At 33.9% G+C, this 24,835-nt stretch overlaps 2 protein-coding genes across 2 annotated transcripts; both read left to right on the top strand.

The window, feature by feature from the left end:
• Window positions 1-3,481: 3,481 nt before the first annotated feature.
• Window positions 3,482-14,333, top strand: LOC115441103 (L-dopachrome tautomerase yellow-f). The gene is made up of 8 exons (XM_030165711.2): window positions 3,482-3,597; window positions 5,980-6,416; window positions 8,137-8,258; window positions 8,523-8,749; window positions 9,861-9,975; window positions 10,617-10,697; window positions 11,320-11,430; window positions 12,859-14,333. The coding sequence occupies exons 2-8, from the start codon at window positions 5,987-5,989 to the stop codon at window positions 12,997-12,999; spliced, it is 1,227 nt and encodes a 408-aa protein (XP_030021571.1). The 5' UTR covers window positions 3,482-3,597; window positions 5,980-5,986; the 3' UTR covers window positions 13,000-14,333.
• A 1,897-nt stretch (window positions 14,334-16,230) lies between these two features.
• Window positions 16,231-24,077, top strand: LOC115441101 (lambda-crystallin homolog). The gene is given in 8 exon segments (XM_030165708.2): window positions 16,231-16,355; window positions 20,209-20,396; window positions 21,816-22,006; window positions 22,307-22,436; window positions 22,439-22,481; window positions 23,411-23,520; window positions 23,523-23,574; window positions 23,812-24,077. Coding segments are annotated over 8 exon segments (966 nt in total). The 5' UTR covers window positions 16,231-16,311; the 3' UTR covers window positions 24,020-24,077.
• The last annotated feature ends 758 nt before the right edge of the window (window positions 24,078-24,835 follow it).

The following is a 24,835-nucleotide window of genomic DNA, read 5'->3' as shown; positions in this document are numbered from 1 at the left end:
AAGTAAATTTACCTACATGTTGTTTATTTTATTTGAAACTAGCTTCCGCTCGCAGCTTCGCCCGCGTGGATTTCGGACTTCAAAAATGGAGGAGGTGCTCAATTTGTCGGGATGTTTTTTTAATGTATGGTATGCAGGTGGTCCGATTGTCCGGTCAGGGTCTGATGATGGGATCCTGGTGAAATCGAAGGAAGCTTATAGCATGATTCAGTATTCACGCGTGATGGCTTATTATTAGCGTATTTCATGTATAAATTTTGGTGTTTTTATACCGATTTCTATGATTCTTTTTTATGGAATATTTAATAATGTTAACTTTTTAATTAGGGATGACTGAGAGTGTTATAAACGTAAGAGTAGACAAATATAATGAGAAAGCTTCGAACTGCTAAGCTATCGGGAGTTACACGTGTTATTGTGAGTCAACCATAAAAGATAGACATATGCTGTCGTGGGATATTTTTACATAATTTTAAGGAGAACATTTCCGTCATACATGATTTCTGCGTAGCTTTAACCATTAAGGGTGCACACGCGACGGAAGCTTAAAAAATGGAGTAACTTCTCCCGTTTTCCCAACATATCCCTTCACTGCTCTGCTCCCTATTAATTGTAGCGTGATGAAAAGTATACTATAACCAGCACAGGAGTATGACAAATAATTGTACCAAGTTTCGTTAAAATCCCTCGAGTAGTTTTTGTTTCTATAACGGTTATACAGACAGACAGACAGACAGACAGACAAAAATTTTACTAATTGCATTTTTGGCATCAGTATCGATCCCTAATAGTTATTTTGATAGTTATTTTGGAAATATATTTCATGTACAGAATTGACCTCCCTACAGATTTATTATAAGTATAGATGATATATCACGACAAATACCTAAAAAAATGATAAAATTTACACATATAGGACAAAAGAGCTTAGTATATTTGTACATTGAAAGAAAAAGAATTAACGACTAAGAATTAAGACTATATAGAATTAATATAGAACAAAAATCTGCGATTTTTGTGTGAGTTGTGGAATTCTCTTCTGTGTGAGTGTTTTTCTGTTTATTTGTTAGCGCATATCACCGACAATACGTACTAAATAGATTTTCCTTTAGTTTTCATATATGAGATGAGAATTTGGGTTTTATGCGAAATATTTAAACTGACTTTAAAACTTTTCGGGCTCAAATAAATGTAGTTCACGCAGACGAATTTGTAGGCACAGTTAGTACAGAATAAATTAACTCGTCTTTAAATCTGTCAGGCTTACATTTTGTCATTTAGTTATTTTTACCTAATATAATTTAGGAAAATTAGAGATTTGCATACAAATAAAATCCAAAAAATATTTTAAAACCAGTTTTAAATTATTTAACAAATACAAATGGTTAAATATTAACAGATATACTTATCACCTATTACGCAATGTTTTTAAATAGAATTAATTTTATATCATACTGAATTAGTAGGTACGTCGCACTGCATAAAATAATAATAATAATAATATCAGCCCTGTATTATATACTTGCCCACTGCTGAGCACTGGCCTCCTCTGTCACATAGACAACAATAAATAAAGTTGGTCTATGGTCATGCCTCAATAGACGGCAACACTGTCGTTGCCACTTTTCCTGTTCCGTTCCTGCCACGACCGATATCGCGCACACAATAAAGCCGTTCCTGATATATGAGAGTTTCATTAAGTCTCCAACCAGTAAAACATCCTCTACTACTAAGAGGAATTAGGCCTTAGTCCACCACGCTGGTCTAGTGCGGATTGGTAGACTTCACACACCTTCGAAATTCCTATAGAGAACTTCTCAGATGTGCAGGTTTCCTCACGATGTTTTCCTTCACCGTTAAAGCGAACGATAAATTCACAAAGAATATACATAAAATAGTCAGTATCAACTTCAGCTGATTTTGTATTATATAAGTACGTTCTTCAATATATACAATTTGTGTTGACTAGATACTGGGGCAACAACTTTGCGTTCAATATTAATTTGTATTTGGCATCTAATGCGCTGTGATTGTGCGAGTTAAGTCTTAGTGTAAGGATTAGGCATTGCTTTGTATTTTGTATTCATAAATCCAAGTCACTTGGACAATCTAAGCGTGACATATAACATTTGCCATATTTTGCCGTATAATTCTTAACCCAGGCAATTTTCGCTCTACAATACAAGTTATTCATATTTGAGGATAATTTAAAAATGAAATTTCATTTAAGTTCGTTGAATAAACTTTATTATAGAAACGTAACAACGCTAGCGTTTCCATACTTCACTACGGTAGCGTGTTGTTATGTCAGGTGTGTATGCGCAAAAAAGTAGCTTAAACAAGTACATGGGCGGATTGTCAGTATGAATGAGCAACGGATGCATCGGTCACGGGGAGTTAGGCCTTGGATAATTCACACAAGCCGAATGTACAACGCAGCTGCGCAATCGATTTTCGACCACTACCAACGTTATTCGATAATGCACAGGCTTTACGCTTTGTTGTTATGCTATTGTTAACACTTATTACCACAACAGTTATATATTTCCATTCACGTTGTTGTGCAAAAAAGAAAACGTTCTAACCCAATATGTCAAATTTTCGAATAGGAAATAAAGACGAAGCTTTTAACCAATCAAACATTCGGATTTAAGCCAATTGGAAACCAGTTAAGTATTAAATTTTGAATAAAATTAACTTTAAATATTTATTTATTACAAAATACATCAGTTTATTTTGTCTTCTGAATTGTTGCCAATTTTGATTTCCGCCGTATTAGTACTCCCGACAATGTGTTTAACGAACCAATATTGATTGTTATATTGAAAAAAAAAAATAACACAATCTCCAGTTACGATAAATAATACAAATGTCTAGGTGTATCGATGATGATATGATGAAGCGCGGCTTATACTGGTGCTTGTTCTTCACTTAAGCGAGTAAAATAAAAATAATACAATAATACTTTGAAGTAATAAATGTATATAGGCCCTGGCATACTGGTTCTCTAGAGCAAGTCATCTGACTGGCCTTAAGCTTTAGCGGCGCCCATGAGATTTTTTTAGCATATATTCTGCCAACAGTCCTGCAAACGAGACACACGACGACTCTGATCTTCACTGCTCAAATAAATTAAATACCATAGGACACAGATGTGTTGCCTTAAAAGAAAAGAATATTATAATATAAAGCATGACTATATATTTTAGGTCCTTAATTATAATGTTTTTTCTTAGAATTAGATTGTGCCTAACAGCTTTATATTTTTTTTCTTACATCCTGTTTAAGAGGAATGCACTATAAGCTCAGAATCTAGTATGGCCTAGTTCAAAGGAAAAATGCATAAATAATTTTTATTAGACTATAGACATGCAAACATTTTATTGTATAAAAGCATTATTTGTCATTGTTTGTATAAAAAAGATGCACGAATGGAACTAAATAAATCAAAGCACGGCGTCAACTACGTATGAAAGTTGTAGTGAATATAAAAGAGGTGAGGAGACCTCGAACTGTTTAGTCTGTATTTGTGGTCGTGTCCAACCGGTCGCGGGCTTAACTTCTAGCATTCGTTTACACTTGAACACAACAGAACCAGTAAGTACAAAATGTGAATGTATTACCAGATATCCTTACAATGCTTATACTGCTACATCCTGATACTAATTCCGGAAGTAACGTACGTTGTTATAAAAATGAGATATATAATTCCTTACTATAATAATTGAAGGAAGCTGTTAATTAAATTAATAATTGTTACTTTGCACTGAAATTCTGTTATTGACTTTGAACATGCAAGACTTTAACGCCTTGTTACAAATATTAATTAATCAAAACTTGAAAGGCTATACTAGCTGGCAAAAAATATTGTCTACACGGAAGTTGTCTCACATTTTTAAGCGGTTAAAAACTACATCATGTATAAATGGCAAAACAAATTGTGACCAGAACCACACGAGACGAAAAGTTGACGTGTTTGCATTTCTTTAAAGGCGAATGCTTAAATTATGACGCTTAAAAACCTGATTGCGGTATTGTAGAACAATACATAAACTATTTCATAAGACCATAATGGGATAATTTTTTTGATTTATTAATTCCTACTTAAATGATTATATACAACTGTAACGATAGAACAGCATTCTAGTATGCGCGCTTCATTGTGGAAAATCGTACAATATATTATTCTATTTGGAGTTGGAGATATCAAAATAATTATTGTATGTATCAAATTAATGTGTTTAAATAAGAATAATTGATGTTACTATTTCTTTGTCTTATATTTTCTGGGTTTTTTTGCTGACGGTTGCGTGTACAGTGGACACAACGGCACTTAGCGATTATTGTTTTTCTATGTTACGTCCGTAAAATAGTTCAACGACATTGGCTTCTACACGTTATTTTATGACTGTCGTCATTTCGAGACCCTGTGCACTTTGTCATAAAAATGAATAGTATCTATGGTATGTTTTGCCTTGCGATGAGTACCTGATATGCAAACTTTATGATGAGGATGTTGAAATCTAGGTTATTATGATTACCACATTTTTGTACTTTAGAGAAGAAACTACTAACATGTAACGCAGATTGTCCGATCCATCAATAAAACATTTTTCTATGGAAATAGTAAATAGAATTAAATATAAACATGATAAGAAATTGCTCATTATATGACTTAAAGATCAGTTGCTCTACGCACTAAAGTAGAAGTAACATAATAAAAAAATATATACCCACCATCTTGAAACATATAATTATTATAACATTTTAATTAAGTAATTTCCAAATAACTTTCACGGATTTGTTTTGTAAGTTGTTATACCTAATAATTGCAGTTTTAGTTTAAATTTAATTCATTCATTATACAAAATAGGGAATATACAATTACTTTTTAACATGAATACTCACTGCAATATTTTCTTGCTATTTACTAGCCATCGTGGTCGTTGGGTTTTATATAATAATATACGTTTTCGGCGCGCGCAGTGCCCCCGCCCCCCCACAAGTTTCGAAATAAACTATTCTTTATCTGTCAAATCAAAATTAATTAATTTTTCAATGATCATCTAAAACTTACTTATAGAATAAAATATAAAACAAATAAATTAGAAATTGCAGTTATGTAAATAAAGTAACATGTATATTGTTAGTTGTTACCTACTCTATTGACTCTAGTTACATATAGTTGACAGATCCTTTTTCTGATTGGACAATCAGCTCTTAGTTGTTTTCGTGGCCTGGTGTGTGTTAATCAGGAACAACTTTTGAAAAATTAGCATATAAACACAAATTCCTTTGGTACAATATGCTTTAAACCAGAAATCAGAAAAAGATGCATTTGATCTAGAACGACTCTGCTATGCTAGAGAAGATTTTTAAACCTAGAATGGTCGCTTAATGCTAATACATGACAAGCTGACCTAATTAATATCTTCATCATTATGTAAATCAAAAATATGTACCGCGTATGAAATATGTATGCATTTAAAATCACTAACAATGATCTCTTCACGCGCACTTGCGTAACGTTGTCACAGTTCTCATGCTAACCAAATGCATAACAAGCTTGATCTGCGCAGATAAGGAAGAATTATAGACGAACCCAACTTGCCATTTCTCAATAATAAGATCATAAGCTACCCGCAAAAACGTGAGCCAACTATTATGGAGTCTGTGGGATGCTCCGCTTCACAATACTGTCATTATCATGTTACGAAATTGAGCTGCATGGATCTCTACTAAAATAATCTTTAGATTTGTTTTTCACATTTCATACATATTTAAATTACTTTTATTAATGATCTGATTAATATCGATAGATTTAGTATCATACTCATTATTATCTGTAGGTACAAAGCGTGCAAATTATATAGAATAAACAATATTATGAACATGGCATCGCTCGTAGAGTGAATTAACTATATCAAATTAAAACCACAGTATGTATATAACATCTATTTATAAGTACCGTTATTCCAGATTAGCCATGAAGGCAGTTGGTTTCATCATAGCCCTGGCAATAGCATCAGTATGCGACGCGGCTACACCAAAACTACGCTTTGGATGGAAAGTGATTGACTATACGTGGGACACGCCGGCTGACCGTGAAAATGCTATCAGAAATGAAAACTTCGTACCAGCCAATAACCTTCCGCTAGGCTTAGCACGCTGGAGAAATAAAATTTTCGTAACCGTGCCAAGGTGGAAAAACGGAGTTGCGTCTTCCCTTAATTACGTGGATTTAAATGGACCTCAAGATCAGCCATTGAAGCCGTATCCTTCGTTTAAAGATAATTTAGTTCCTGATACAGCTAAAGAATTACCCTCAAACAGTTCTATAATATCAGTATTCAGAGTATACGTGGATGTCTGCGACAGACTTTGGGTTATGGACTCAGGATTAGCAGATATTTTTGGTAAGACTATACTTGTCTTTTTAATTAACCAAATTTTTTTTTTTACAAAGATTATTTCCACAATAATAAGGAAACTTGCAAAATAACGATAAACAAACGGATATCACGCATGTTAAGTAAATTGCATTTGCATTGTCATAATGTTACGCAATTTGTTGAATGATTTTAAGGTGGTAGCTCAAGGTCCATTTTCATACATTTTGTTTCGGCTTTAATCTGGGTAACTAAACAAGTATTGGCAAGTAAAGAATTTAAATTCACGTCTAGTTAGTGATTAGTTCTCGCAGTTGAAAGAAAAACGTAAAATAATTAATAATCATGGATATTTCGGCCTTTAAAATTTAATATGACGAAATTTTAAAGGCAGAAATATCCATGATTATTATTTTTTAACTGCTTATCACTAACTAGACGTTTAAATTACTAATTACCAGATTAACTAACCTTATTCTGTCCTGTTGACAGCGATACAATTATCTCACGTAGTATTTCGCATGGAAAGTAAACCTTCCTTATTGTGTTATGTGATATCTGATGTTTATCAAAATAACAGTTATTTTTTGGAAATGGAAATCTTAGTGACATAATATGGCATAAAACGTAAAAGAAAAATTTAAATACTTGAATACGAATTAAATTAAGAAAATGTTGTAGTCGTACAACATAATGACATTAAGATTATTGAAGGTCGTGACCTCTTGCTTTACCCTTCTTTTAATTGATTTAAAAATGCTGTAAAACTGTGTTGCTGATATTTAATTTTGCATAAGTAAATACGAAATGTCCTTATAATATTATAAAATTATTAATGCGACATTGCTTTTACTTAATAATGAGAGAAACTTATTTAATGACTATAACGTATTGTCAACTTAAACTTTACTTTCGATGCAACTAAAATAAAGGCCATAGAAAAGTAATTACATCCTTAACTTAAAGAAATTATTAAGTAAATGTATCTATCGGAGACTGAATGAGTAAGCCATTCTATTTTAATCGTTTATCGTACTTGAAGTAGTATCCTTTCTAAGAGTAAAAAGTTTAATAGGTTTGTAACGTTAATGAATAGTTTTACTATGCCCATGAGTTATAAATATAAATTATAATATATGTATGTATGTAATATATATAATGTTTCATTCTTAGAACTTGGCTCATACTAGAAACTGTTAGTTCTATGAAATCCAAAGTTACCGTTATCCAGATTTACTTGTGATGTAACTTTTAATTGTTAAAACTATTTATTACACAACTCAACAATACAAATTATCCAGGGGTATTGTCTCAGGCTTACTAATGACTTTTTCTCGATTATGAGCGAACAATTTTTAGTAAGCCTCCGGAAAATTTGTTAGGTGGCCTCACTGTGAGAGATAAGCACTAACAGGCCCTAAGTATGAATGCGTTGCCAGTCTTTAGGGAAAACAAGAAGTGTGTTTTTTTAAGTGCCTACTGCATCTCATGAATCATACGCAACCCAATGAAAAAGCGGCAAATTTACTATGTTTGGCGGCTATTCACAAGGGTAGCGACCCAACGCCGAGATTGCCTTTAATTTGTATTAAAAGTGGCAATATGTATTTACAAGTTTCCGCAATGTATATATTTGGTGATTTTGCACATAGCGCGATGGTGAACGTACCTTCTCTATATCCGCTGATAATTTTAGTTTGCACTATGTTTAACACTTTTGTTTTATATCTATCGATTTTTGTTACAGGTGCCGCAAACCAAGTGGCTGGACCGTCTATAGCCATATTCGACCTGAATACTGATCAGTTGATACACAGGTATTATTTTAAAGTTAGTGACATGAAAGAAGATTCCTTCTTCGCTAACATAGTAAGTATATAATTGCCTTTGGAAAGAAATTGTCGAGTAGCTGGTAGTGATTTTTACATTTTCTCATCAATTGATATTAACTTAGCTGAAAAAAAATATGTTGGACTAATTAGACTTTGTTGGATAATTAGACTTTAAAGAATTTTGCTATGATCGAAAAATATTATTAAATATATTATGTATGTACAAGCATGTCAAGAATTAATTTCTCAATATAGACCTTCAACAGATATTAAGAATATAATATTGTGTCGATATTTTTAGATTGCGGACGTAGACAAGAACGAATGTGACAATGCATTCGCTTATGTCCCTGACCTAGGAGGGTATGGGGTGGTTGTATACAGCCTTAAGCAGGATGACTCTTGGCGTGTTGCCCATCATTTCTTCCACTTTGAGCCTCTGGCTGGCTCTTACAACGTCGGTGGAGTGCAATTCCAGTGGACAGATGGTGTATTCAGCTTGGCTCTTTCAGAACCTCTTGAGTCAGGGTAAGGAATGAAATAATGATGCAATATGACCCAGCAGAGTTCGTTAAAGTTATCTGCCTACAAATGTTTATAGCCTTATAACTACGCTTATAACTTATAACTATGCTACGCGGTAAATTAAAACCGATTATAAAAATACAGTAGAAAAGGCAGAATATCCATTTAAAATGATTATTGCACAAGGAATAATTTATTATGTGAATATAAAGCGGGTATTTAATAAAATGAAGTCATCTTATTGTCAGCTCTTCGCTGCGAAACGAGAGGCCATAGCTTCATTCTCACACGAGACAAATGCTTGTGTCACAGATATAGTTTACAAATATTTGTTTCAAATTTGGGAGACGTCTCGAAATCCTTCATAGAGTCTTTTATACAGAACAAGACTTGTATCTTACTAGGTGATGACTATTAAATTACTACTATAGAAATGCTCATACTTTTCCAGTACGTTCAATCTTATTTATCTTACTACTTAGAATTTTGATTCCGCTAAATACTTATAGAATCAACAATCGGGTGATATTTGTAGTGAGTCTTTAATAGAGAGGGCGATTGCGTAGCTATACGAGTACGTATGAATCCCGAGACAAGTGGCATTCGATATAAATTAGTATTTATTGCGTCACGTCTAATCTAACAATGAAGTAAGAACTAGTAAATGAAACATTCAAAAAAAACTCAAGGATTAATTATATGTGTATAAAATATGTTTTCACGGTAGATTAGATTCTATCGTAGTTTTAATAGTCCTTTGTCAAAGCTGAGAACAAGCGAGTAGTTCACACAGCATATACCTACGAAGACCTTGATTTATCCACATTGAATTTAATTAAGTCACGTTTTGGTCTATATTGCCAACGTACAAAATAACGTGTATAGTGATTGTTGTAAGGAGTACTGGCCTTTTTAACAACATTTAGAGATGATCAAAATTATATTACAATCAAATTCTTAAAACAGGCAACGGCCTTCGACAATGACCCCAAAGTAAATAAAAGTAAACAAAAGTTCGCAATACCGAGGTCAATAGACGATTACTATATTATTAATGCTGCTGACTATTCTTCAATAAAATTACCAAATGTTATTTGTTTTCCTATTATTTCAGATATCGTACAGTATTCTTCCACGCGTTCTCCAGTACTAAGGAGTTCTGCGTGTCCACCGAACTTTTCCGTAACTACACACATATTGACAAACATGAAGCGTTCCATGATTTCAAGGTTTGTATGATTACTTTGTATCTACTGTCACAGCCACAGGCGATGTTAGCATTATCCGGGCAATCGGGTCTGGCGCTTGCAGGGGCCTCGGTCGGTGCCTTGGAGGACCTATTTTAAAGACCTTACCGACGAAACTGATAAAAACCGGGGAACTTTTTTGCTCCGCCCTAGACGTCGGGTCGTTTATTTTTGCTTTCGCCTGGGGTCTCGCGTCGGTTAAGGTCGCAACTGGTCAAAGCTAGACAATGTTATATAGAAATTTACTTACATACAAATAATACAACCTATATAGACTACTTTGTATGATATTAATTATAAAATTAGAGTTATTGCAATATTTTTTTAAGTTTAAATCGATAAATAGGGTAATCTTGAAACGGTTATTCGGTTACATGTTTACAACATGTAAAGTGTATTGTATTATTATTGAGAATAATGAAATAATTCCAAGGCCACGTTCGGAAAATTCGAGGCACCGAGAGAAATGTCACCAAGATTATTTGATAGTCGAATTAAACAAAATTGAAAACATGGTAATAATAATGTCGCTAGACATAATAAAAAATACATGGTCATAATTAACATGTGTATTAAGTGGTGTTAGAGGTAGATCTGATAAACTTTATTTAACCGGTTTTCAGTTATTGGGTGACAGAGGTGAACGAACGCAAGCTTCGGCGAGTTACTACGATCCCAAAACTCATGTCCTGTTTTATACACAGGTGAGACTAACTAATTTTCTTACCTACATATATATCAAATGTATTGTAGTTCCTCTTCGTACTTGAATCTTTGGGTAAGTTCTTATGGTCGTAATGATCCCTTCAACTTACAAAATAACGCAAGTATAATATAAATATAATTATTAAAATCATTACCGTTGGTTTGAATAGTAATTGAATCTGCGTAGGTAACGCAACCTTTAATTATACCGTATTTAAATAAATCATAAAGTTCTTTTGTAGTTTATTTTATGATTATATTGTAATAATTACAGTATATCACAGTAAGAACTGGTAACTTTTCATTACTCGTGGCTACCATTAGATTGTGTCCTTGACAATGTTACCTTCATGGCAATAATAGTGATTTGCATTATTCATAGTGTGTTTTATAATGATACAAGAAGTTATGTTTACCCGTCAGTCGTCACAAATCGATTTTATATCAATGTAAATGTGTGTATTCCAAGCATTATGTTGTATGCAAATATTAAAATGAATGCAGTACAATAACATTCATTTTTTATTGATTTACTTTTGGTCTTTATATTATTATTTTTTTACTCTATTCTTGGTTTGTACTTGCATGTTTAATTATAGACATATTGTGTTTATTTTGCAGGTAAATCGTAACGGCGTCGGCTGCTGGAACTCCAACAAACCATACACACCAGAAAACAATCCACTACTTTTCAGTGATCCTGCACTGTATGAATTTCCTAACGATTTAAAGGTAAGTTTTGCACACCTAAGCTTATTTTATTTGCATTATTTGACAAAGATGAAAAACCCCGGAAACGTAACTGTAATTACGTTTTTTGTTACCACCTTCTATTTTTTATACTGTAATATAGCCTTTAGACTGACGTCGTTTACCGACGTCATGACATTTAAATAATATGTCGCAATAAATATTCGTCAGATTTGGGTATTGTTTACTTGTTTGGAGGCGAGGGATTATTCTTGTGGTCTAACAGGTAGTATAAATTGTTTCGTGTTAGATTTGTATTGTTGGTATAAATGCAAGGCGAAATGGAAAATTATTTTTATGGAAATATAGAATGTCTGATGATTATCGAAAATTGTATGCCAAAGAGAATATTTTTAAATATTAAATTTTATTGAACTTATCTACGAAATGCTCCCAACGTTAAGACATAACTGACAACGAACTTCAGTTAGTTTTTCTGATGGTAAGATATATTTTACATCCCCCCGAATAGCAATCAACGTAAACAAGGTGTTAAAACCCGCCATAGTGGCCCACGTAAGTGTTGCATTCCAGGATCAACCTATGTATATCCAGCTCCAACAGGCCGGCATAATAGTGACGACTGCCGAGGGGTAATCAACTTTCGTCAGTCCACATTGTTTTGGACCCCACTCCACTTACCATCCGGTGAAGTGGGGTCATTTTGCCTTGCACGTATAAAAAAACGTTAGATATATGTTTAAACAGATGAACCTCCTATCCTTTACCTGATATTCGGTATACATGATCTCCAAATAAAAGAAAAATTAAACAACAATACAGACCTTCAAAGTGATATCACTAATGGGTTAATATTATAGTAATATCAAACCAAGCGGCGATAGCCTAGTTGGGTGTGGAACGGACTGGCAAGACGAATGTCCGCAGGTTCAACCTCTGATTTTTCTAAAAAATTATGTGTGTATTCTTTGTGAATTTTTCGTTCGCTTTAACGGTGAAGGAAAACATCGTGAGGAAACCTGCACATCTGAGAAGTTCCTCTGTAGGAATTTCTAAGGTGTGTGAAGTCTACCAATCCGCACTAGGCCAGCGTGGTGGACTAAGGCTTAATCTCCCTCTCAGTAGTAGAGGAGGCCCGTGCTCAGCAGTGGGCAAGTATATAATAAAGGGCTGATATTATTAAACCATAAGGTTTTGGAATACATTTAACATTAGGCACCAATAATAGTGGAAGTTTGTAATTAATTATTTGTACGGGTTATAGGCCCGATTACAGATGGAAGTAAAACTTATACTGGCTCCCCTCATTATCTCTGTCTTCGGTAATAAATACTAAGGAAAAAAATACGCTCAAGCGGAATGCCACTTCAGTTTATTTATTTTGTGTTTTCCTTAACTTGAATTTTGCTGTTCGTTTAAATGTGTTCACATTAATTATATTATTTTTAGGTGGACGACGAAGGAACCTTATGGCTGCTGGTAGACAAGCTTCCCCGCTTCATCTACAAATCCTTAGATCCCAACGAAATCAATTACAGAATATACACCATCAATACAGTCGAAGCTATCGCCGGAACTGCTTGCCAATAAACTACAATTCAGTGGACTATATTTTAGATATGTTGAAAAATTGAAATATCTGCATTGGATTGATAGCTTACTGTGTGATATTAAAATAATCAAATCAAAACACACATACAAGCATTTCTGAACTGTAAATGTTAGGTTAAATATTATATATATGTTACTAAAACTTTAAAAGTAGAATGTTACTATTATGTTGTTAAAATGTTGTTGTAATATATGAAAGTAATAACACTTAAGGTTTCATTTGAAAAAATAGTACTTATCTCATAAAGAAATAATACTATACCCTGCTTATCGATTCAATAAATTTGACTTATTTTTTTCTGTTATTATAAAGTGACTTATCTTTATATTTCGTATGATCAAAATGTACAATTGATTTTCACAGAAGATCTCTAAAATACTTTCTAAAATTTTTGCAATATTGGGTAACGTAACATATGATAAAAGCATACATTCCAAAAAAATAACTTCACTAATAACTATAATTAGCCGTCTACATTATGATTTCTTTTTTTATTTATTTTAAGTATAAAACATAATGTGTATGACTACCGTATAGACAGTTGTTGCCAGTTACACCCAAACTAAGTTCTGCTTGTATTTTGGACTGCCATAGTACATTTTTGTTGAAACTCATTTGTGTTGATAATAATTTTCAGTAAAGTATATGGATTTATACTTACGAATATTTTTCAACCGTATAATAATGTAATAATCTCTTCTCAGCATATGAAAATATAAACTTTTTGATTATAATATTCATACAAATCTCGCCGAATTCTTAGTAACCATATACTCCGTACATATCATAACTTCGACAGAAAACAATATTAAGAAACGATGCCTCAGGTCATCACAATGTATATTTAATAAGAGATACTCACTATATACACACTTTCTATTCATATTTTTTAATATCTTTAGTCTGTTTTCTTGATTATATATCATAACATTAGTCATATCAAAAACCGTTATATTATTTTGTAAATAAAACTTGTTCACATATTGTTAACTGAAGTACTTATTATGTAAATCATACGATTTAGAATAACTAAATATGTTATAGGAGCATATAATTTAGGACTTTGAGTAACACTATTCTGTGACTCCCACAATGGCCTGTATAACTATTTGCAAGTATCTTTTGTGCATAAATGATGTCTACAGTGAATTGTAAACCCTTTATTTGTTTTTGTCGAATTGTATTTAAGTTACAATAGTAAACTTTTACTTGTTATATATATAATTTGTAGCTTTATGATTAGTACTTTGTTCTCTCTAGTACATTTCCAATAAGAGTACAAATTACACGTCTATAAAACAATTTAGAGTAATGTGTTTTTTATTTGTTTCTCGACATAAATATTATATTGTTATTGGTGCGCATTACCACTTACACTCAAAATTTTCACATTCTCAATAGTTTATAAATGCCTCTTCGTAAATCATGTAAAGGGACGATTGGCTAAAGTAGAGAACTAAGTGGAACTACCCACGGACTTTCACATATGAGAGACCTACCACCAATAAAAAGTAAGTCTTGGTAAAAATTGTAAACCTTTTTTAAGGATAGATAAATAATAATTTTAAAATAATAAATTATACTTGATTAGGCCGTTAACTTCAGAACTCATACCACTGGAGCACACATTAGCTTAATATACGCATCTTGTGCGAATTGTTCTTAAAATATTATTAAAATTGAATACACGAAGAGCAACGGTGATTGCAGAACGCTAATTCTTTTACTCAGCTCGGCTAATTGTGGCTGTTTTGGATAATCCTGTAAAAGGCCGTTACGTGCCTTTTAAAAGCTAAAATCATATAGCAGTAACGTGTTATCATAATCAAATCCTACCTAACTCATGTTGTGAGGTTAATAATATAGACTTTTTAAATAACTGACTTGTTTTGCAAGGTTTTAATTACCATGCCCGGCTTGCGACGACTCTTTATTTTTCTCGTCCTATTACTTTTCTTTCCGTTTCGGAATTTAGGAGAACTCGAATCTATGTATCGCTTTTCAATAGTAGTCGATGTTACAATGAGCGAGAAACCGTGCCGCTGCGACCTGGTTAACGGAAACCGGGAATACGTCATCAAGCTATCAAGATAGGAGTAACCGGATGTTCCTTCGTTGAGATGTGACGTGGAAACGGAAGATGCTAAAACTCAAATTCTGTTTCCATGCTTCCAAATGAGGGCTGTTCTCTCTACTGGTGGCAGGTCTCTCTACTGGTGGTAGTTCTCTTCTGGTGGTAGGTCTCTCTACTGGTGGTAGGTCTATCTACTGGTGGCAGGTCTCTCTACTGGTGGTAGGTCTGTCTACTGGTGGTAGGTCTCTCTACTAGTGGCAGGTCTCTCTACTGGTGGTAGTTCTCTACTGGTGGAAGGCCTCTCTACTGGTGGTAGGTCTCTCTACAGGTGGTAGGTCTGTCTACTGGTGGTAGGTCTCTCTACTAGTGGCAGGTCTCTCTACTGGTGGTAGTTCTCTACTGGTGGAAGGTCTCTCTACTGGTGGTACGTCTTTCATATGTAAGATACCACCACTATGTCTATTTCTGCCACCAAGCAGCAGTGTGTAGTTACTTTTGGTTTGAAGAACATTGTAGCCCGTGTAACTACTGCAGACCTAATATGACTTATCATCTCATGTCTCAGGATAGCGAGTGCAGTTGAATACCAAATAATACTTCAAGGTTTTAGATGGTGTTTCTAGTTTCTATTGTTTATGGATGGTCGTATCGCTACCATTAGGCGAACGGTAAACTCTTTTGGTCATTCAAAGATTTAAAAAAAAAGGCCGAAGGACACAATATTAAACCTTAAAAGAATATTGTATATTTTTATTTCGAAAAGAAAGGTTATTTACTATAATGGTACCTAATGTATTATTTATTATAATGTAATTAGTGGTAATCGCCCATTAAAGCCGGTCGCGAAACCGGCGCAATGACCCTATGTAGTTTTTCTGACACGTTTTCCTTCAATGTTAAAGCGAACCTTTATTGATAAATAAAACTTTGCTCACAAATACTCAAATTTTATTTTTTATTTAGTATCAACAAATAATCCAATGATAAACGTACAGTAATTGTTCCTGTTCTAAATTTCTAATTGACTTTACACGAAATTAATGCTCAAAAACTAAGCGTAGAAATCATCTTTTTTGAATCGCGGCTAATACTTATTCAACCTTGCATCGACGACAATAACGAGTTCAATGAAGGTTTTAAGTATCGGTTGGCACAAAATTGTCTCATTCACACGTCGCGTACCGCAAAGTTAACAACTCAACGCATACTCATTATAATGGCATCCAAATTCAAGACAGAAAAGGTCGCGATTGTGGGAAGGTAATTTTTTAATATGTTTTATATTAGAAGTAGTTGTACCGGTTATTCCAAGGTAAAAATTTCAGATGACGTTCTTTAAGGAAAATGTCTTCTGTAGGTTTGAGATGTTGTTTTTAATAAATTTTCCTGTTTTAAATATTTTCATTCGTAAGATTATTGAAATTCTAATAAGAGTCCGTCATAATGGTATGGTGCTATTTATATTTATTGGAGTTTAATAATTTTCATATTGGAGTTGGCTCAATTCGCTTTATTACAGTACTGTTCTACACGTTTACCGGCGAGATTTTGTAACATTTACTTAGTGATATCGTGAGCAAGTATAAACTACCTAGTAGTTTTTGTTTAATAAGATTTACTTGCTCCCCTTTTTAGTCTTAAATATACGAGCATTTAGAAATATTACTTCCATTTATAACGTTGGGATAAGAGATAGCACAAATAGCGACTCTATATTGAACTATAACATTACTCGTAGATCGTTGTATAGGTATGTTGTTGCCTTACTACAAAATAAAACATGTGACCTTGCAACTAACAAGTAACAATACTCCTTTTCTGATTCTGCAAGTGACATTTTACTCACCTGAAGTATTTTAAACTCAATAATTAGTGTAGAGTACGTGTATAATACAGATGAAGCACATATTTGGCACACAGTGTCTGCACATCCTACTTAGAAAAAATCCGATTAATAGTAATTCCAATCAATTGTCTTAATGATGTGATTAAAAAATAACTATAAGTTAAATGTATTAACTTATTTAAATGCAACAAACTAATAAGTATTTCAGATTAATTAGTGGTAAATTATGATGAGCAGTCTCTATTTTTAGGCATAATTTACTGCGCTTATTTTCATAAACAATCGGATCGGTACCAGAAAATAATTTCTGATTGTATTGAATTTCGTAAACCAATCGCAGCTCTCGAGAAATCACTCGGCTATCTGCATTCCGGTGTAGAGGTAGTTACCTGATAATTATAATCTCGTTATTCCCCTTTTTTTCTATAATATTTAGGCATCTTTAGGCGTTTTCAACAATATTGACCATCGGTTTTGAGGAATAATATTATATGAAAGCGGTTCGCATTTTTTAAAATATTAAAACCTCTTTACTGCGTGTCTCCACGGTTTCTGCAGCAAAGGTATCCGATACCAATACTTATCTATACTATTATATAAAGCTGAAGAGTTTGTTTGTTTGTTTGTTTGTTTGTTTGTTTGAACGCGCTAATCTCAGGAACTACAGGTCCAAACTGAAAAATTCTTTTTACGTTGGATAGCCCTTTGTTCGTGGAGTGCTATAGGCTATATATCATCACGCTATACCCAATAGGAGCGGGGCAGTAATGGCAAATCTCAGGAACTACCGGTCCAAACTGAAAAATTCTTTTTGCGTTGGATAGCCCTTTATTCGTGGAGTGCTATAGGCTTTATATCATCACGCTATACCCAATAGGAGCGGGGCAGTAATGGCTAATCTCAGAAACTACCGGTCCAAACTGAAAAATTCTTTTGCGTTGGATAGCCCTTTATTCGTGGAGTACTATAGGCTATATATCATCACGCTATACCCAATAGGAGCGGGGCAGTAATGGCTAATCTCAGGAACTACCGGTCCAAACTGAAAAATTATTTTTGCGTTGGATAGCCCTTTGTTCGTGGAGAGCTATAGGCTATATATCATCACGCTATATTCAATAGGAGCGGAGCAATAATGGCTAATCTCAGGAACTACCGATTCGAACTGAAAAAATATTTTTGTGTTGAATAGTCCTTTGTTTGTGGAGTGCTCAAAGTTATATATCATCACGCTATGACCAATAGGAGCGGAGCAGTAATGGCTAATCTCAGGAACTACCGGTTTCAACTGAAAAATTCGTTTTGTGTTGGATAGCCCTTTATTTGTTGACCGCTATAAGCTATATATCATCACGCTATGACCAATAGGAGCGGAGCAGTAATGGCTAATCTCAGGAACTACCGGTTTGAACTGAAAAAATCTTTTTGTGTTGGATAGCCCTTTGTTCCTGGAGTGCTATAGGCTATATATCATCATGCTATGACCAATAGGAGCGGAGCAGTAATGAAACATGTTGCAAAAACGGGGAAAATTATGAGTTTTGAGAGCTTCCGTTGCCTGCGCTGCGTAAACGGTTAAAGTTATGCAACAATGATGTATGACGGGATTGTTTCACTTAAAAGTTGTAAATAATATAACAAAAGTCCCCCGCTGCATCTGTCTGCCTTAACGTGTTAAACTCAAAAACTACCTAACGTATTAAGATGAAATTTGGTATGGAGACAGTTTGAGACCCTGGGAAGAACATAGGCTCCCGGGAAACTACTATTTATAACGGAAAACTTTAGCCTGAAAAACTTTATAACGCGGTCGGAGCCGCGAGCAAAAGCTAGTTAGGTATATAAAGCTAAGGAGTTTGTTTGTTTGAACGCGCTAATCTCAGGAACTACTAGTTTGAATTGAAAAAGTATTTTAGTGGTGGGTAGGCCATTTATCAAGGAAGGTTATAAGCTATATAACTTCACGCTATGTCCAATAGCAGCAGAGCATCAATGAAAAATATTGCATAAACGGGGAAAATTGATTCCTTTTAAGTGAGTTCTTCGTGCGTGCGCTGCGTTAATGGGTTAAGTTATCGAACAATCATGTATTATGGAATTGTTCCCCTTAAAATGTTATAAAACTATATTTTAAAAGAAAGTCCCCGCCGCATCTGTCTAGCTGTTCCCACTTGATAAACTCAAAACTAATAAAGGATTAAGATAGGATTTCGATGCAATTTGGAGACCCTGGTAAGTATATGGGTAGGCTACTTTCTATTTCGGAAAACTATACAATGGGTCTTTTATCTTGGAAAACTCTTACACATGTGCAAAACCGCGAGCAATTCATTACTTACATAAAATTTTATCTCAGTAGGTATATATGTACCTTTTACAGGCCTATTAACATTACAGTATTATTACTTCAATAATGGTTTTAAAGTTTCACCCAGGTTGATTGTAACCCTCTCATTTTGGAGTTATTTATCCAAATTTATATAAAACCAAAGTAGACTATAATTATTTAATCTGGTTTGTTTACAATAATTAAGTTCTATTGAAAAATCATATTTTATTCCTTCCATAATGTTTGCTACGGATATAATTTTGTGAGTTGTTATGATTCTCGATCTTGCCGAGATAATGTTATCTTGGTGTCAAAAGTTAATTTGTATATGATAATGTAATAAATACAACTCTCAAACAAGATAAATGAATATTAATAAAAATATTCCAAAGATATTTTATTACATAAGTATCAGAATAATAATATTTTTTTAGCATTTCAATATAAATTCTGTTTATAGAATCTATAATATGAAAACTGCTTATACGACATAATATTATATAAGTACCTACTTATAAATTATAAGTAGGTATTCCAAAGATATTCTGAACTACCTATGTTGTGTTATGTCTATTAAATTGCTTGATTTTAATATTTACAAGGTATGGGCATCCCATACGGTTAATGTATTTAGCTATGTGTCGAGCAACATTTTTCACTTTATTCAGTCTGTTATAGGTACTATACGTTTGTTATGCGGTCTGGTATTTAATTCATTCACCAGTTAATAGGAAAAATATAAGGAAATTCAATACGTAGGTTACCTTACGCCACCTCCCTTATCCTACCATCTTAACACACTCTAATATTTTTATTTAAAATCAAAATATGAAATTGGTCTGTCTCTCGCCTTTAAGATAAAATAAGTGGGTCTACATACAATAGATTTTTTCCGTTTACTAACTACAGAAAGTAAAGATAACGCATTTTGCTTTCAGTGGCCTGATTGGGAGATCATGGGCGATGCTTTTCGCGTCTGTCGGCTACCAGGTCACGATATTCGATGTGGTGCAGAAACAAATTACCGACGCCCTGGATGATATTAAAGCCCAGCTGAAAACGCTAGAAAAAGATGGTCTATTGCGGGGAAGTCTCAACGCCGATCAGCAGTTCCAGTGTGTTAAAGGTTAATTATTCCGAATTAAGTACACAAAAAATAAGTGGCGACAGCCTAGTTGGGTGTGGAAGGGACTGCCAAATCAAATGACTGCAGTTTCAAACTCAAGGATACGCACTTCTGACTTTTCTAAAGTTATGGGTGTATTTTTTGTGAATGATCGCTTGCTTTAACGGTGAAGGAAAATATCGCTAGGAAACCTGTATACCTGATACGTTCTCCATTATTATTTCGAAGGTGTGTGAAGTCTGTCAACTCGTTCAAGGCCAGCGTGGTGAACTGAGACCTAAACCCTTTCAGTAGTGCAGGGGGCCCGTGCCCAACAATGGGACAGTATATAATACAGGGCTTCCATAAATATAAGTATACAATAAGTACGTAAGAAAATAGTTAATATATTTTTTGTAAAATATTCTTTGTACAACTATAAAAAGTACACGTGATGAAACTGATGAATTCGCAAATTTAAATCAATGTATTTCTATCTACTATTTAGACATTCGGATCTACGGGTTATTAATTTCATAATCTAACGAACATATTTTAGAACAGTCCACTATTTCGTTTGTACATTTACCAATAAAATTCACACTCCAAGGCTGCCCATGCAAACCTTGACTAAGTCATTATGATCTATTGATGTAAAATAACGGATTTTTGTTTACATTCACTTATGTCTTAAACTATTTTAATTTGAATTTTATATGTATTTATATATTCGTTCTTTTGAGTAATAAGTACACACACATTAACGCCTTTTATCCCTGAAGGCGTAGGCAGATCCGAAACTAGTGAATCCACCTTCTGCCGTATATATCTCATCCTATGATGTGATAGAGGGCAAGTCTATTATCATATCGAGCACAAATTCAGGATTACAGACTGATACCGAGTAAAAAAAACATCAATGTCACTTTGCCCTCCCCGGGGATCGACCCTGAGACTTCGCCATTGCAGTTGTATCGTACTACAAGTATGCCATCGATGCAGTCAATATACCACTTTATACGAAACCTTATCCCAATCCTACTAAACCATTATAGACGACATACGATAAATAGTACAAAGCCAACGTTTGTATTTTCATAATAAAGCAGTCACTGAATTTATCAAATAGATGCATTCTAATCTCTATACCGATATCTAGCACAGTCATAGTTCGTATCCACAACTTGCACTTGACTATTATCAGTAAGTTCATATTATAAAGATAAAAGGTTCATGTTGTATTGAACAATGCCTTCAGTGAATAAAACAATATTTTAATAACTATAACGTAAATATCATTATTCCCTGCCGAAGTCAGTATTTTTCTTAATTCTTTGTAAAGATTATATTTGAACGATATCGATAGTGCCTTATTAACAGAAAATAAAAAAATACATAAAAGCTTATTTTTATCTTGCTAATAAAATACAATTTCTACAGGATCCAATGACTTAGCAACTGCTGTCAAAGACGCTATATTCGTTCAGGAATGCGTGCCAGAAAGCTTAGACTTGAAGAGGAAGGTTTTCGATAATTTGGACAAAGTGGTCGGTGATAATACCATTCTGTCTAGCTCTACGAGCACCACTTTGCCGTCGTTATTTTCCAAAGACATGAAGCACAAGTCGCAGGTAAGAAAAAAATAAATGGCAAATATTTGTAAGTAAGTGTAGGTAATGTAAAGAATGCAAGCAGATTTGTATAGCTCTAAACGATAGAAGCAGACGTTACAAGCGTTTTGCCCTTTTTGCCTTTCTTAACGTGTTTTTCAGAAGAATAAATTGATATTTCTATTCCTTACTCCAAACATAAAACAGGACTCTTCCAATTCAAGGGACCAATCATTTAAAACTTCGCTAATGTGACTACTTCTTGAGATGAGTTTCGTATTTCTCTAACCGATTTAAGCAAATGTAACGTGAATTTTTCAGGTGATTGTGTCCCATCCCGTAAACCCCCCTTATTACGTCCCACTTGTAGAGATCGTACCTGCTCCATGGACAAAGCCTGAGGTCGCGAAGAAGACCAGAGAGATCATGGAAGAGATTGGACAAGTCCCAGTCTCCTTTCTAAGGAAATCGATGGTTTTGTCCTCAATCGTATCCAGTAAGTAGCGAATATTTCCATTTGGTACGTTGGCATTCTCTTTGTTCATTGTTTTCATGTAAATATTTCTCAGAAAACAATCATCTTGGTTGTATTATTTCGTAATGTTGAGCGTGTGGAATAAGCAATGCAAAATATTCATAATTTATATCATTTTATTTTTAACAATATGTTCGTAGGGTAGAAATGTATGCTCTTATTATTTGCCTAGGTACTTCCTTTTTAGTTATATCAAAAATCAAATATACCTATTGACAATTCAGTCACATATTTTAGTCTTGAGTAACTTGCATTCTTCGAATCCAAAAACTCTTACAAAGTTAATAGTTCGATTAGAGAGTGTTAAATTAAAGTTCTTGCTGGTTTCACTAAGTAAGAACGGCATCGAGCTTCGATCAACAATACCACATCGAAACATAATTGAGGCCACCTTAAGGACATTGGTATATTATACTGTCTTTAGCTCGTAATTAAACTCGCAATATTTTCAAAATATGTCGTACTTACGAACTTAATATTATACTTTAAAGAATAGATATAATATATTTTGTTGATTAACCATATGAAAAAAAGAAGAAAAATACCAACATTTCTGTTAATATAATGTTTTATGTCTAAAAGCGGAGGACATAGAATGTCAAAGAGGACATGGGTAACAAGACAAAGACAATCGATATTATTATATCGTTAGGTGTGAGGGTAATTGACTTATGCGACATGAGTTTTATACATATTTGGACGCAGCACATTTTTGGTGACCTAATGTCAATTGAAAAAAAAATGACGCTTAAGTAGGCTTCCAAGCATCGATCGATATATAAGTGCCTATTATTTTTAGATTTAGGTATGTTCATTGTCTAATGTACCTACACATTATGTTTACTTGCGGTATATTTGCGCAATGCTCATCAACCTTTGTTTACTTTTAGATATGCAATTCTTGATGAAGTGTGGCGTTTGGTTGACGACAAGATCGTCGATGTGGCAGATATAGACAAGGTGATGTCTGAAGGACTTGGTATGCGGTACGCCTTTCTGGGGCACTAGAAACTGCTCATCTAAATGCTGAAGGAATGAGGAGTTACATTGACAGGTAAATATAAAATACATCACTTCTTTTGATAGTATAACCTAATATTTCCTTACAATTAACAGTCGGTATTAATTTCGAACTTACTCATAAGTGCGACGACTGGCATCAACTTTTTTATACACGTGCTGGCACAATAAAAACACGCGTTTAGTTACACGACGTAATGTTTAATTTTAAAAGACAAAGTTTACCTACATGAGGACAAAATACTTACTACGTTTTCATGATTGTTTTCAGGTATGGAGAGACTATTTACAACGTAAGCAATACTATGGGAGAAATACCACGCATGACTACGAGCAGAAGTAAGGACGACATCTGCGACCAACTAGAAAAAATGGTGCCTGCGAGCAAACTGCAGGATCGCAGGAATTGGCGCGACGCGTGCCTCACTCGCCTTTCCATCCTCAAAAAAGAAATGGAACAAAAATACAACAAGAATTAATATAGACTAATCATGTTATTATAAATTAATATATTTAGTTATTTAAGTTTTACCAGTTTTCGTACTATTTTTTTTTTTGTTAAGTATGTATTTTGGTGTCGCGTCGGTTAGTAGAACGATATCCAACCTTAATTTGTGGTTTCTTTTGATGATTTCTAATTACCACATACTCGACTCCTCTTCTCGCTCGACGTAGATCTCCTGAGGCCGTGCTTGCCTTGGTGTACCCTATGGTTTCAAACTTCAATTCTTCGCCAGCTGCTATTGTTCCTAGATTTACAATTTATAATTTACTATGATTTACTAAAATATCTACATTTTTATATTTTGAATTAAGTAAGTATGTTGTTTTGATAAATAAAACAGAGTTTTACTCACTTTAATACAGATTTTTTTGTTTCGTCGTATGTTAAAAGTAGGTTAAAGCAATTGTGACTAAACTTTGTATTAATAGAACCCATTAATTACACTAAACAGTCATCACAACCTTGTCAAATATGTAATTAATGTATTATGAATTTAATAATTCAATGACATAATAACTTAATAATTCAAAAACACGCCAACGTCAAAAAGCAATCAGGGCCCTTATTCTGTATGATAGTGTAAGCGCGTAACACGGCCGTGTCATGTTATCTTCGAGAAATGTGCGTGGAATGGTATTCTGTAAGCCAAATCTCTATAGTCCTAAACATGACGCGTTGTGTAGCGTGCTTGTTACGCACTGTCAAAATAACGTGCGGGATAGAGAATAAGGCCCCAGGAACAACTTGTAATCTCAGAACAATAACAAGCATTGCAATACTCTTTAGGGAC

This window comes from Manduca sexta, chromosome 26 (assembly GCF_014839805.1).
Source record: "Manduca sexta isolate Smith_Timp_Sample1 chromosome 26, JHU_Msex_v1.0, whole genome shotgun sequence".
NCBI classification, from domain to species: Eukaryota; Metazoa; Arthropoda; class Insecta; order Lepidoptera; family Sphingidae; genus Manduca; species Manduca sexta.
Note: the sequence above shows the minus strand (reverse complement) of the source record. Positions and strands in the feature narration are given on the sequence as shown.